General features: G+C 43.8%; 1 protein-coding gene across 1 annotated transcript in view; it reads right to left on the bottom strand.

The window, feature by feature from the left end:
- Positions 1-14,205, bottom strand: part of MYO1D (myosin ID) — a 341,939-nt gene that overhangs the window by 251,628 nt on the left and 76,106 nt on the right. Inside the window, exons 5-6 of the mRNA XM_030541463.1 lie at positions 11,816-11,869; positions 10,678-10,773 (exon numbers count right to left, since the gene is read on the bottom strand). Of these exons, the coding sequence (XP_030397323.1) occupies positions 10,678-10,773; positions 11,816-11,869 (150 nt within the window). The remainder of the gene's footprint in view (positions 1-10,677; positions 10,774-11,815; positions 11,870-14,205) is intronic.

Here is a 14,205-nt window from a genome sequence, read left to right as displayed (position 1 = left end):
AAGTGTCTGGTAAGGGTGATGGTCAGGTTTACAAAGGCTGGTGTATATCCACTTTCCATCAATGAAGTGATGAACCAATTAATAAATTTGCACTGCTGTTCTTGAGCAGTGCAAGACAGTATATTTCTGAGGTACATGGCCAGGAGGATTTGGTTGGTGCCTTTCTCTGTGAGATTCATGAGTGGCTCTGGGAGCATTCATGCAATCTAGCTGGGTGTGGGGGCTCCACATGCGGTTGTGCTGATTAAGAACAGCACCTGAAGGGGTTTGCTGCTTGTCATTAGCAAAGCATTGTGAGAGGCAGCCCAAGTTGGAGAGTTAAGGGAGCACAGCAGTCCTACAGTCCCTGACTGCACTCTTGGGATCCCATCACACCTAACCCAGTTGTCCATAAAGACCAGGAAGTGAATTTCCTTCTTAAAAGCCAATATTGATACTACCATAATCCTGGAGAAGACCTTTTGAGCACATTTCAGATTAAATGGTAATGATCAGAGTTGAAAAAGCTGCCCAATACAAGCAAAGACATGAGGAGGCTGAAGGGAAAAGCTCAGACTTACAGATAGAAGCCAAGAGGGGGGAGGGATAGCTCAGTGGTGTGAGCATTGGCCTGCTAAACCCAGGGTTGTGAGTTCAATCCTTGAGGGGGGCCATTTGGGGTAAAAATCTGTCTGGGGATTGGTCCTGCTTTGAGCAGGGGGCTGGACTAGATGACCTCCTGAGGTCCCTTCCAACCCTGATACTCTATGACTATGATTAACTCTGAGGGGAGACTGCTGGGTGAGGAAAGTGGACAGTGGAAGCATGTGACTAAGAGAACCAGGCAGAGGAAAAGATGGGCTAGTGAAGGAGAAATAGAGCTCAGGAACAGGTTAGTAGAGTTGGAAAATGAAGAAGGGGCACAGCAGATGGTCACTGAAGGTGGGAGGGCAAGGAAGACGAGAACAGCAGCTAGTTCTACAGGAAAATGGACAGAGTCAATGGAGATAACACCAAATATGAGCTCCAGGAGGATATAGGATGGGTTGCAGAGAATTACAAGGGAGAATAGGAATTGAGAGGACTTGCAGCCAGAGGAAACAGGGGATTGATCGGAGAATTGCACCATCACGAGGAAAAGGCAGGTCTACATGATTGGGGACTCCTTACTGAGAAGGATAGACAGGCCTGTAACCAGAGCTGATCCAGAGAACAGAAGGGTGCGCTGTCTGCCAAGTGCTAAGATACAGGATGCGGACCTAAGGCTGAAGAGGATCCTAACGGGAGCAGGGAAGAATCCACTGATCGTCCTTCATGTGGGAACAAATGATACAGCTATGGAAGGTATCAAGGGAGACTATGTCAGGCTGGGGAAGATACTTAAGGAAATTGAGGCTCAAGCAATCTTCAGTGGGATTCTGCCTGTTCCTAGAGAAGGGAAACAAAGGTGTGATCAGACTACGACTATCAATAGATTGCTCAGGCAGTGGTGCTGTAAGGAGGGCTTAGGAATATATGGACACGGGAGGCATTCATGGACAGAGGACTGTTCTCTCAGGACAGATTTCACCCGAGTAGGGATGGAAATAGACTTCTAGGGTGGAGGCTGGTACAACTGATTAAGAGAGCTTTAAACTAGGAATTTGGGGGAGATGGTTGGGAGATGCCCAGGTAATCGCCATGCAGGATTTTAATACTGAGAGGGAAGAAAATCTGAAGAAAGAAAGGATACAGCCATGGGTAGGAGAATGGACATAAGGAGGAAGGGTAGTGTACATACTCACCTAATAGGTGGTACTGGTGGTAGAATGTCTGGGCCTAATCGGATAAAGAATGTGAGCAAAGCCAAATAGCAAAAATTAAGATGTTTGTACACCAATGCAAGGAGCCTAGGTAACAAAATGGAGGAACTAGAATTACTGGTGCAGAAAGTGAAACCAGATATTATAGGGATAACAGAAACATGGTGGAACAGTAGTCATGACTGGAGTACAGGTATTGAAGGCTATGTGCTGTTTAGGAAAGACAGAAATAAAGGCACAGGTGGTGGAGTAGCATTGTATATCAGTGATGAGGTACACTAAAGAAATGGAATGGATAAGACAGTCTGTCTGGGCAAAAATCACACTGGGGAAGAAAGCTACTAGGAGCCTCCCCTGGGATAGTGCTTGGGGTGTGCTACAGACCGCCGGGATCTGATCTGGATATGGAGAGAGACCTCTTTAATGTTTTTAATGAAATAAATACTAATGGGAATTGTGTGATCATGTAAAAGCAGCAAAGAATCCTGTAGCACCTTATAGACTAACAGATGTTTTGGAGCATGAGCTTTCATGGGTGAATACCCACTTCGTCAGATGCATGTAGTGGAAATTTCCAGGGGCAGGTATATATATGCAAGCAAGCTAGAGATAATGAGGTTAGTCCAGTTAGGGAGGATGAGGCCCTCTTCTAGCAGCTGAGGTGTGAAAACCAAGGGAGGAGAAACTGGTTTTGTAGTTGGCAAGCAATTCACAGTCTTTGTTTAATCCTGAGCTGATGGTGTCAAATTTACAGATGAACTGAAGCTCAGCAGTTTCTCTTTGAAGTCTGATCCTGAGGTTTTTTTGCTGCAGGATGGCCACCTTAAGGTCTGCTATAGCGTGGCCAGGGAGGTTGAAGTGTTCTCCTACAGGTTTTTGTATATTGCCATTCCTAATATCTGATTTATGTCCATTTATCCTTTTCCATAGAGACTGTCCAGTTTGGCTGACATACATAGCTGAGGGGCATTAGTGGCATATGATGGCGTATATTACATTGGTGAACTTGCAGGTGAATGAACCGGTGATGGTGTGGCTGATCTGGTTAGGTTCTGTGATGGTGTCGCTGGTATAGATATGTGGTCAGAGTTGGCATCAAGGATGTGTGTGATCATGGGAGACTAACTTCCCAGATATAGATTGGAAGACAAGTGCTAGTAATAGACTAGAAAAGCTGGACAAGCACAAGTCCATGGGGCCAGATGCGCTGCATCCGAGGGTGCTAAAGGAGTTGGCGGATGTGGTTGCAGAGCCATTGGCCATTATCTTTGAAAACTCATGGCGATCGGGGGAGGTCCCGGATGACTAGAAAAGGCTAATGTACTGCCCATCTTTAAAAAAGGGAAGGAGGAAGATCTGGGGAACTACAGGCCAGTTAGCCTCACCTCAGTCCCTGGAAAAATCAATCATGGAGCATGTCCTCAAGGAATCAATTCTGAAGCACTTAGAGGAGAGGATAGTGATGAGAAACAGTCAGCATGGATTCACCAAGCGCAAGTCATGCTTGACTACCTAACTGCCTTTTATGACGAGATAACTGGGTCTGTGGAAGAGGGGAAAGCAGTGGACATGTTATTCTTTGACTTTAGCAAGCTTTTGATACAATCTCCCACAGTATTCTTGCTGGCAAATTAAAGAAGTAATAGGATGAAATTTAATAGTGAAAAGAGCAAGATCATGCATTTAGGGATTAACAACAAGAATTTTTGTTATAAGCTGGGGATTCATCAGTTGGAAGTAACAGAGGAGGAGAAGAACCTTGGAGTATTAGTTGATCACAGGGTGACTATGAAAGCAACAAAGAGTCCTGTGGCACCTTATAGACTAACAGACGTATTGGAGCATGAGCTTTCGTGGGTGAATACCCACTTCATCGGATGCAAGACTATGAGCCGCCAATGTGATTTGTCCGTGAAAAAAGCTACTGATGTCTTGGGATGCATCAGGAGAGGTATTTCCAGTAGAGATAAGGAGGTGTTAGTACCATTATACAAGGCACTGGTGAGACCTCATCTGGAATACTGTGTGCAGTTCTGGTCTCCCATGTTTAAGAAGGATGAATTCAAACTGGAACAGGTGCAGAGAAGGGCTCCTAGGATGATCCGAGGAATGGAAAACCTGTCTTATGAAAGAAGACTGAAAGCGCTTGGCTTATTTAGCCTAACGAAAAGAAGGCTGAGAGGAGATATGATTGCTCTCTATAAATGTATCAGAGAGATAAATACCAGGGAGGAAAAGGAATTATTTAAGCTCAGTACCAATGTGGACACTGGCCATAAACTGGCCATCAGGAAGTTTAGATGTGAAAATAGCCAAAGATTTCTAACCATCAGAGGAGTGAAGTTCTGGAACAGCCTTCCAAGGGGAGCAGTAGGGGTAAAAGACATATCTGGCTACAAGACTACGCTTGATAAGTTTATGTAGGGGATGGTATTAATTTTGGCAATTAATTGATCTTTGACTATTAGCGGCAAATATGCCCAATGGCCTGTGATGGGATGTTAGATGGGGTGGGATCTGAGTTACTACAGAGAATTCTTTCCTGGGTGTCTGGCTGGTGAGTCTTGCTCACATGCTCAGGGCTTAGCTGATCTCCATATTTAGGGTCGAGAAGGAATTTTCTTCCAGGGAAGATTGGAAGAGGCCCTGGGGGGGTTTTGCCTTCCTCTGCAGCACGGGGCACGGGTCACTTGCTGGAGGATTCTCTGCACCTTGAAGTATTTAAACCACGATTTAAGGGACTTCAATAGCTCAGACACGGGTTAGGGATTTATTATAGGAGTGGGTGGGTGAGATTCTGTGGCCTACATTATGCAGAAGGTCAGACTAGACAACATAATGGTCCCTTCTGACCTTAAAGTCTATGACCCTATGAACAAAAACAGAAGAATTATTTCTGGGATGATAAAATGTGAATGTGAAGATATGACTCCTTCAGGTATTGGTTCAAATGTTTCAGATAGAGCCTTGCTCTGTTTGTTCCACTTTACTGAGGCTAGAAATAAGTGATGCACAGCCTTTGATGAGACAGAAAGGGTTATTAGCTGTTCCATAACTGGTCGTTCAGACATACTGTACATGTTCATTCCACTTCAGGTGTGTGCACACCCAGTACACTGTTATTGGAGATTTCCCCCTCAGCATACCCATCAGGGAGGTATATGTGCCTTGGTGCTTCACATTGCTGTGCAATGGTGTAAAGGGCAAAGCCACCTCCCACCCTCACCCTCCTCTGTTCCTTCTTACTAAACAGATCTTGATATAGAGGGGAAGGAGGGTAGGTCCTGAAATGGACATGTGCAATACCTCACAAAGAACTGTTACAGAACAGGTTAATAACAGTTCCTCCTTCGAGTGATCGCACACGTCCTTCCTCTTCAGGTGACTCACAAGTGCAAGCATGTTGTTTGGAAAAGTTACACTGACCATGTCATATCTGTATTCGTCCTTATGAGCATGAGGCTTCAGGAAGAAAGTTGGCAAATATATTGCCTAATTGACGTGGAAGTGAGACAATTTTGGTGAGAAACTTCAGATGAAGGAGCAGGTATAATTTGTCCTTGTAGAAGACTGTACACAGAAGACCAGACACTAAGACTCATAATTAACCCACTCTCCTGTCCAAGGCGATTGACACCAAAAAGGCTACCTTCATTGAGAGATGGAGTAATGAACAGGTGGATAACAGTTCAAAGGAAAGACCCATTAGCATTGTCAATACCAGGTTTAAGTGCAAAGAGGGAAATAGGGATCCTCTACATGGGGATATAACCTGTCCAGAACCTTCAAAAACCTGATTGACGTGGAATTGGGAAAAAAGACAGCAAGTACCAATCAGAGGGATGGAAAGCTAAGATAACTGCTAGGAGGATCCTGATGGAACTAATGAAGGAGACCTTGCTGTTTCATCATCAACAATCATCATGTTCCCTTTACTCCACTGGCATTTAGGGCAGCGACAAAGCTCCTCCATTCCTGTCTGTTTCTGGCAAGTCTTTCAATGGTTCCCCAATTGTGCCACCGGTTTTTCAGCTCGGCTTCCACAGATATTCACCATGTTGTTTTCGGATGGCCTCATTTTCACTTGCCTTCAGGTGTCCATCTTATTGCTACTCTGGTGATGGAATCAGTTTCCATCCAAAGCACATGACCAATCCATGTCCAGCGTCTCCTGGCAATGATGGTGCTCATATCTTCTTGACTGCACTATGCCAACAGATCTTGATTTGAGACTGTACTGGGCCAAAAGATATGGAGGATTTTTCTGAGGCAGGTTGTATGGAATGAAGAGTTTGGACATGTTCATACTTTTCCTCATATCTGCAGTGACCTGAGCTAGCTTTGTTTTTTAATGGGACAGGGTTGTTAGCCCTGTACCTAACCCTCAACCTGGAGGACCAGGGTGTCTGTTTTGTCTGGGCCCTCCAGCACAGACCAACCCGGCATAGTTGAACCTACCGGGAGCAAAAAGCCCCTGCTGACACAGATTCTGGGGATCGTTAGAGCGCGCAAGACGTCTTGCCATGACAAGGCACAGACACCAGAGGACAGACCTTGCTGTTTAGTTATAATTAAATAGTCCAGCACATGTGATATTGAAGTTGAGACTGGGGAAACTCCTTTTTGTTGGAACCACAGATTCTCTTCCACTTTGCCAATTAAGTATAGCTAGTAGAAGGTTTTCCACTATTCAAGAGCGTGACTTGCACTCCCTTTGAACAGATCTCGTGAGGTGTCAACCACAGAGCATCTGGGCTGCTAAGTGAATGGTTGGGATGGAAGAGGTGGCAAATTCATTCAGGAAATACAGAAGGAAAAACATGACAAGCTAGTTGAATATCTTTCAGTTCTCTTACCATTTATGTGGAGAGTTAAATCCTGGGCAGACCACAGGCCTTGAGTCTGCAGAGATCCTAACTGCGCCCCCCAACCTCAGGTGTAAGTGCCAATAACTAAGGCCAAAGTAGGCTGAAAAGAGGCAAATGAAATCCACACACACACGCAAGGTCTGTCCAACAGTCCAGAGAGGCTAAGATTCATAACATGCATCCAACGAAGTGGGTATTCACTCACGAAAGCTTATGCTCCAATACGTCTGTTAGTCTATAAGGTGCCACAGGACTCTTTGCTGCTTTTAAGATTCATATAGGCATTCGAACCACCATGTCCAGAGGAAGATGAACGGAAAGTACACTCAGCTCAGCCATTCTTGAAGTTTCCTGAGATGAAGCCTGGCTTAGCAAACCTCATAAGTACATGATGTCATACACCCCACCAGTCTAAGGCAACTCCATGCCATTGTGGTAGGATGGGTGTTCAAGTCTAAAGAAATGGCCAGCAACATCTGGAAACTGGCCTAAGGGAGAAAGGCCTTGGCTTCCAGAGTCCAAGACCACTCCTATGAACTTTCACTTCTGTCATCTGCACAAAAGATACCTTTCCTCTATGAGCAATCCTAGCATGCTGAAGATAGATTGGATCACAGCCACATTGTACAGCACATGACCCATGGACCAGCCTCTCACCAACCAGTCGTCCACGTAGAGAAATATTTGAACTTCTGATTTTCTCAGGAAAGCACCACCACTCCGATGCACTTTCTGAACACGCAGGGCTGAGGATAGGCCAAATGGCAGGACTGTAAACTGGTAGTGGAATTGGTTGTCCAAAAACCTGGGAAATTTCTTGTGGCTTTGATGTATTACCACACAGCAATATGTGTCCTTTAAGTTGAGAGCAGCATACCAGTCACCAGGATCCAGGGAGGAGATAACGGAAGCCAGTGTGATCCTGAGAAATACTATTTTCTTTAGGTGTTTGTTGTGCTGCTTCAAATCTAGCATAGGTCTGAAACCTCCTTTCACTTTGGGGATAAGGAAGTAGCAAGAATAAAACCTCATCCCTCTGTGAAATGGAGGAACCTCCCCTCTAGGGCTCACAGCTGGAGGAGAGAATGAACCTCCCACAGGAGAACTTCCCTGTGAGAATGGTCCCTGAAAAGAGCTTGGGAAGGAGGGTGGAAATTGGAGGGTAGAAATAAATTGACGGGTGTATCCCAATTCCACCATGTTTAGGCCCTACTGGTCTGTAGTGATGCAGGTCCAAGCACATAGCAAATAGGACAACCTATCAGAATACATCAGGGTATGAGAGCTGGCAGACTAAAGACTGGGCAGCCTGTCCTCACCACACATATCCAAAAAAACTACTTGGATGTCTGGCTGCTGCTGAAGAAGCAGGTAGAGGTGGTAAATGTATACCAATGTAGCTGCTGAGAACAGTACTGCTTCTTCTGTGGGACATGTGTATAAATGCCCAATGACCTGAGCCACCCCTACAACCCTTAAGTCTGTGCAGCTTGTTATTGGTCTGTTCCAAGAAAAGTGATGGCCCCTTGTAAGGAAAAACATGGATAGTCTGTTGGACCTCCTGAGGAAGGCCCAATTACTGGAACTGCGGACATTTGTGCATCGTAACGGCCAATGCCATGGCTCTAGCTGCAACATCCAAACCAGCCAGAAGTAAAGCGATGGCCACCAAACTTCCCTCATCCACCATAACAAGAAACACCTGTCTCAGCATCCATTAATTTTAACACATTGTCCCTGAGGTTAAAATCAATGATCAGCAGTGCTTGCTGATTAACAATCCTCAGCTGTAGCTCAGCTGTTGAATGAAGTTTCCTGCCAAATAGATTGAGCTTTTTTTTTTTTTTTTTTGCATCTTTTGATTTTGGAGTAGATGCTTTCTGGCCTTAGCACTCTAGGAGGGAGGGAAGATAGAGTTTGCCACAGCACTTTAGTGGGCACCAGAATAGCCCTGTTAATTGGAAATGCCACTTGAGAAGCTTCCACAGATGCCAAGATATTGACCAATCTGTGAGACCTCTCTAGAACCATTTCCACCTGAATATTTAAGGCAAAAGTCACCCTCTTTAGCAGGTCTTAGTGAACAATATAATCATCCAATGGAAGTAAAGAACCCTCCGATACTACCGCCTGCTCAGGCAATGAGGATCACCACCACAGAACTGGCTCAAGTATAGCTTCTCCCAATTACTGGGAGGGACAGGGGGAAGGCACCAAAGCAGACCTTCCATGTTCAATTCTGAACCTGGCACCTGTTTCCTGCTACTTTTGACAAGAAGGATCTGGATGTCTCCTAGAAGAAGAAGAAGAAGAACAGGAAAGGTGTGGAGACAACTTGGAGGCAAGTAGAAACCTCCAAGAGTTCCAAAATGGCCACTGGTATGATACCAGAGCTCAATTCCTTCCCAGTCAGCTAAGACAGAGCTTCTGCTAATGTGACACAGCTCTGACATGTACAAGTCAACTTCCAGCTCAGAGGATGAACTGGATTCATCCAACCGAAGAGGAGCTACTCCTGTCAGTGCTGGAATTGGTGCCAGTAGTCTGGAGAAAGGGGCATTAGTGAGATCACTGCAGTTTGCCTCCCGATAACGGTATACAAGAAGGTGCTTGCAGTGTCCACAGTATCGAGAGACTCAAAAGGTCGCATTCCACAACATCCCTTTCAAATGGTACAGTCTCTTGCCACTGCTAAGCCAACAAAGACCGTACCATTGACACAGATGGTGCCGTCTTAGGGATCAGTACCTGTGTTGAGTCAACAACCCTGCCTGAGCAGTTATTTGAACCAGGGAGTGCTTCAACCTCAATTGCAGTCTATCCTCCTCACCAGCATGTTTGCTGGACTTTAGAGTCAGGGCCTCTGATATCCCAGATACCAAGTCCTTCAATACCATCTTCTGGTGTGTATTCCTCAGTACCGGAGAAGGAGACTGGCATCAAGAGTCTGCCAAAACAGGAAGTGCACTCTTAATCGAAGAAGGTGTGCTCGGTACACACACTGAATTGGGAGGCTCTGAGTGTGGGTGCAGGTTTGCCTCCATCAGAAGGTGTTTTAGTGTGACCTCCCTTCCTTTTCAGTTCTGGGTTTAAAGTTTCTGCAGATCTGGTACCATCTCTGTCATGAGTTTCTTCTAGGCACTTCAGGCACTTGAAGTGCAGGTCACTAACCAGCATCTGTTTCTTGAAGGCATCCTGGGGACTGAGGCATGCCCCCACCACCAGGTACCAGTACCCACACAGCAGGAATCAAAGAGTACCAAAAAGTACACCAATAAAGGAAACCTAATGCTACATTATCTTAAGAAAAACTATATACAAATGCAAAATTAAGAAAATTTTCAGCAGCAAGACAGCATGCTCCAATAACTGTCTTGGTTGGTAAGGAGGAACTAAAGGGAATTGAGTGTGGCTCTATCCTTTACAACATAGTGCAGCAGCACACAGCAGCAGATGGTGCATGCACGGCCCTAATGGGTACCGCTGAGGGAAAAATCTCCAACAGTGCACTGGGCATGCACAAACCTGAAGTGGAATGGACAAGTGCAACCATTTGAAGAAGACTGGATTGTATCACTGATCTAAAGGAGATTCCATGAATGGCATGAGATAGAAAATAGGTCAAAATGGTGCCTGCACTGGGAACCAATTTGTTTGGGGCTCTGCTATCAATAAAAAAACCCCACATGCCTATATGAAACCAATTTATGTGAAGCCACTTAGACCATGAGCTGTTGAGGTTGATTCTTAGAGACCTTTACTGCCTGCCTGCACTCCACACCCAGGCTGTTTGCCCTCTCATCATCATACTGGCAGCTGCTGCAGGGAGGAAGTAGCAACAAGGCACAGCAATCCGCCACGGCAGCTGGGGGTGACAGCTTTGAGATTGTGGCTGGAATTCTTCATTTCTCTTACGATATCTTCCCACAATTATGAGCAAGGATGTACAGCTAAAGGCAATGTACCACTTCCAGATGCATTTACAACTTTAGAACAAGTTACCTGAAACAAATTAACTGCATCCTCACCTTTAACTGCCCTCCGGCCCGAATATAGTTGTATGCAGAGAAATTTTTCTGAAGATGTAGAGAGCGTAGTATCTGATCAGAACCTCCCTGGAGAAGCTGTGCAAATAGTATTTTAGAAAACAAATATCAATCCAAAAAACGACCATCATCCAATATGTTCATAGTTGGTATAATATAAAAAAGTTACTCATTTATTGCTACATTCAATATATTCTGATCCTTCTTCCTCATGCATGGTGAGGCATGACCACAACTTTCCATTTCCATTACTAACATGCAAACAGCCTTGGCACCTGAAGCCAGAAAGCATCACAAAGTCGTAGGGAAAGGCTGTGTAAGCATCGTGGCTATGATATACACAGTCTCCACCATTACAGAGCCAAAAACACCTTCCAAGTGGTTGCCTTTAAGGCTGTTAAGGAAACAACCTTGAAAACAAGTCAAAACCTCTGCACAGGGGCAACATCATACAGATGTTTTCAGGAAAGCATGCAGGATCAAACACATGTAATTTCCCCAACGGAAACATCTTCAAATTGCCACATGTTGGAAATAAAGTGCTATATATACACACCATGATGGCAAATATCAGCAACTGTACTTAACAAAGTAAGGCAGGTATGTTGATTATTTTCTTTACAAACAGGTATGATGAAGGGCATCTCCTTCCCCAGAGCCTATACAGTGGCATCAGCCTACCACAAACAATACTGAAGGCACTGAAGTAAAAATATGAAGTTAAGATATGAATGCATTCAGTGCCATGAAATTAGCTCCATCCAAATTATAGAAGCCTCATGAGAAAAGAGGACATAATTGTACTGCTAATGAAGTACTAATCCAAAGTTCAGATATAGTACCATATGCTCAGAAGTACTAATACGTTTCCAAATGTGTTAATTAAGAGGAGGATGGAGGAAGAATATTTCACCTTTCCAAGGCCCCTCTCCAAAATTAGGCATCTTCAGCCAACACATAATTGTTAAAAGCAGAAAACTGGCTCAGAATGTGATAACACAGAGCATCCCTTTAAAAAAATGCATGCAAGAGGGAATGTGTTAATTACTTTGTCTGTATGTCCTGCCAGCAGAGGAATGAGTCAGCTAATTTCCATGTGTTTGAGTAGGCAAACACTAACCTGATAAAAAGAGTGAAAGCTTCGTTCTCCTGGCTGCTGCACAATCACTCGGGACTGTGGGGGAAAAGATGCAACGACATGTATTTTTAGACACAAGTAGTGTGCTTCTTAAATATCTTACCTTAGTCTGACAATGCAATAATTCACTATCTTTACCAAAATCCCTCTAGCACTTTTTACCCTACAAAATTACTACTAATCATTACTAGTGGTGTATGACACAAGGCAGTCCCTGTCCCATGGAGTGTACAGCCCAGTCATACAAATACACAAACAATAGGGTATTTTTAAAGATGACTCCTCCTGTGGTGACCATGGCAATTGCTTACATAAATTATTTTGAGCAGGTGGTCCAGGGTCCACAGTTAGGGAACTTTTGTGGTAAATTCTTCTGCTAACACACCAGAATCTCTCTCACCGAACTGGACGGAACCCTGAAAAGTCATCAAGTCCAGCCCCCTGCCTTCACTAGCAGGACCAAGTACTGATTTTGCCCCAGATCCCTAAGTGGCCCCCTCAAGGACTGAACTCACAACCCTGGGTTTAGCAGGCCAAAGCTCAAACCACTGAGCTACCCGTAAAGCAGTGGCAAGTTATGCTTCACTTTTAATCTAAGATCAATGTTGGCAAGAGTCAGAGGCATTCAGATCTTAGTCCCAGAGCAGTGTAAGATTTAGGGGAACTACAGTGGAACTTCACATTCAACTGCCAACTACAGAATTTTGAAAATTAATGAGGAAGTAAAGCCAGGAGTCAGATACCGCATGACAAAATGTATACTTTGGCCTTGTCTACACTTACCAGGGGCTTGATGCACGGCAATTGATGCATCGGTGACTGATTTAGTGGATCTAGTGAAAACCGCTAAATCGACTGCAGATAGCTGTCCCGTCGACTCCTGTACTCCACCTGAATGAGAAGCGCAAGGGGAGTCGATGGGAGAGCATCTCCAGTCGACATCGCGTAGTATAGATCCCGCGGTAAGTAGACCTAAGTTATTCACGTAGCTGAAGTTGCGTAACTTAGATCTATCTCCCCCTGTAGCAGACAAGGTCTTTGAATAGCATAATGTAGTTTTGTTTAAATCCTTAACTAGCTGGTGAAGCATAGAATATTTTGTAACAAAGTCATAGTAATAAAAGCTCATTACAGAGCCATCTTTTGCTATTAAATCTTTGCTGAGAAGTAGTGTGAAACAACTAGGTTTCCTGTGAGAATTACCAGGACAGTGGATTAGCAAAGTCAGTGAGAAATTAGTGAGTTGGCTGTTGTAAATATGGATGATTTGTATGATCATGCAAGATTAGCTGACTTAAGATCAGACCTCTGTATGCAGCAATGGAAAATCATTGCCTGCCCTCATCAGCCAATTGGGCTAATATTAAATAAATAAATAAATAAATATTTTAACAGAAACAGAAACTTAGCATAGTGCAGTCAAACTCATTTTATAAAAAGCCTTATGATTTAAAACAGAGGTTGGCAATCTTTCAGAAGTGGTGTGCCGAGGCTTCATTTATTCACTCTGATTTAAGGTTTCGCATGCCAATCATACATTTTAAAGTTTTTAGACGGTCTCTTTGTATAAGTCTATAATATATAACTAAACTACTGTTGTATGTAAAGTAAATAAGGTTTTTAAAATGTTTAAGAAGCTTCATTTAAAATTAAATTAAAATGCAGAGCCCTCCAGACCGGTGACAAGGGCCCAGGCAGTGTGAGTGCCACTGAAAATCAGCACGCTTGCCGCCTTCGGCATGTGTCCCATAGGTTGCCTACCCCGATTTAAAGCCATTGCAGTTGCAAACAATATTTTCCCTTAGTGTGTCACTAGGGTCAAAGCAGTGCATATTAAACACTAAAACACAACAAAATGTTTGTTCTGAAACTAGGTTTCAGAGAAATAAAGACAGAAGTTTAAAAATGTTGCCAGATGCTATCAAATCTGTACAGTCTAAAATGACATGAAATACATTTTTTCCGTCACTCTCCTGGAATATGTAATAAAAGTTAACAGATGATCATGTAAAGCTATGGCATCAGTTCAATGCAATATTTCTAAAACCACACCACCACTACTTGCAGACACACAGAAATCTTCATAATTTATGCTTGACCAGTGAGATTTCAGGGCAAGAATTTCTGTGGGAAGCAATTTTATATATGTTAAATTAATCTCAGATTTTATTCTGGGTACAAAGCACAGACAAAACATTCTGAAACCTTTTTATTTATCCCCCGAGTTCTAGGATGGAATGAGCTCTGAAAACAATGGTTTCATAGTGTTTGTGTTGCAACAAATTAGTTGTGGTGCTTTGACAGTTTCTTAATTTTAGCTATCATACCTTTATTGATTCTGGGGGAAAAAATTAAGGTCTAGATCTGAAGTG

The sequence above is a fragment of the Gopherus evgoodei genome, chromosome 23, assembly GCF_007399415.2.
Source record: "Gopherus evgoodei ecotype Sinaloan lineage chromosome 23, rGopEvg1_v1.p, whole genome shotgun sequence".
Taxonomy (NCBI): Eukaryota; Metazoa; Chordata; order Testudines; family Testudinidae; genus Gopherus; species Gopherus evgoodei.
This window is presented reverse-complemented; position numbering and strand designations above follow the sequence as displayed.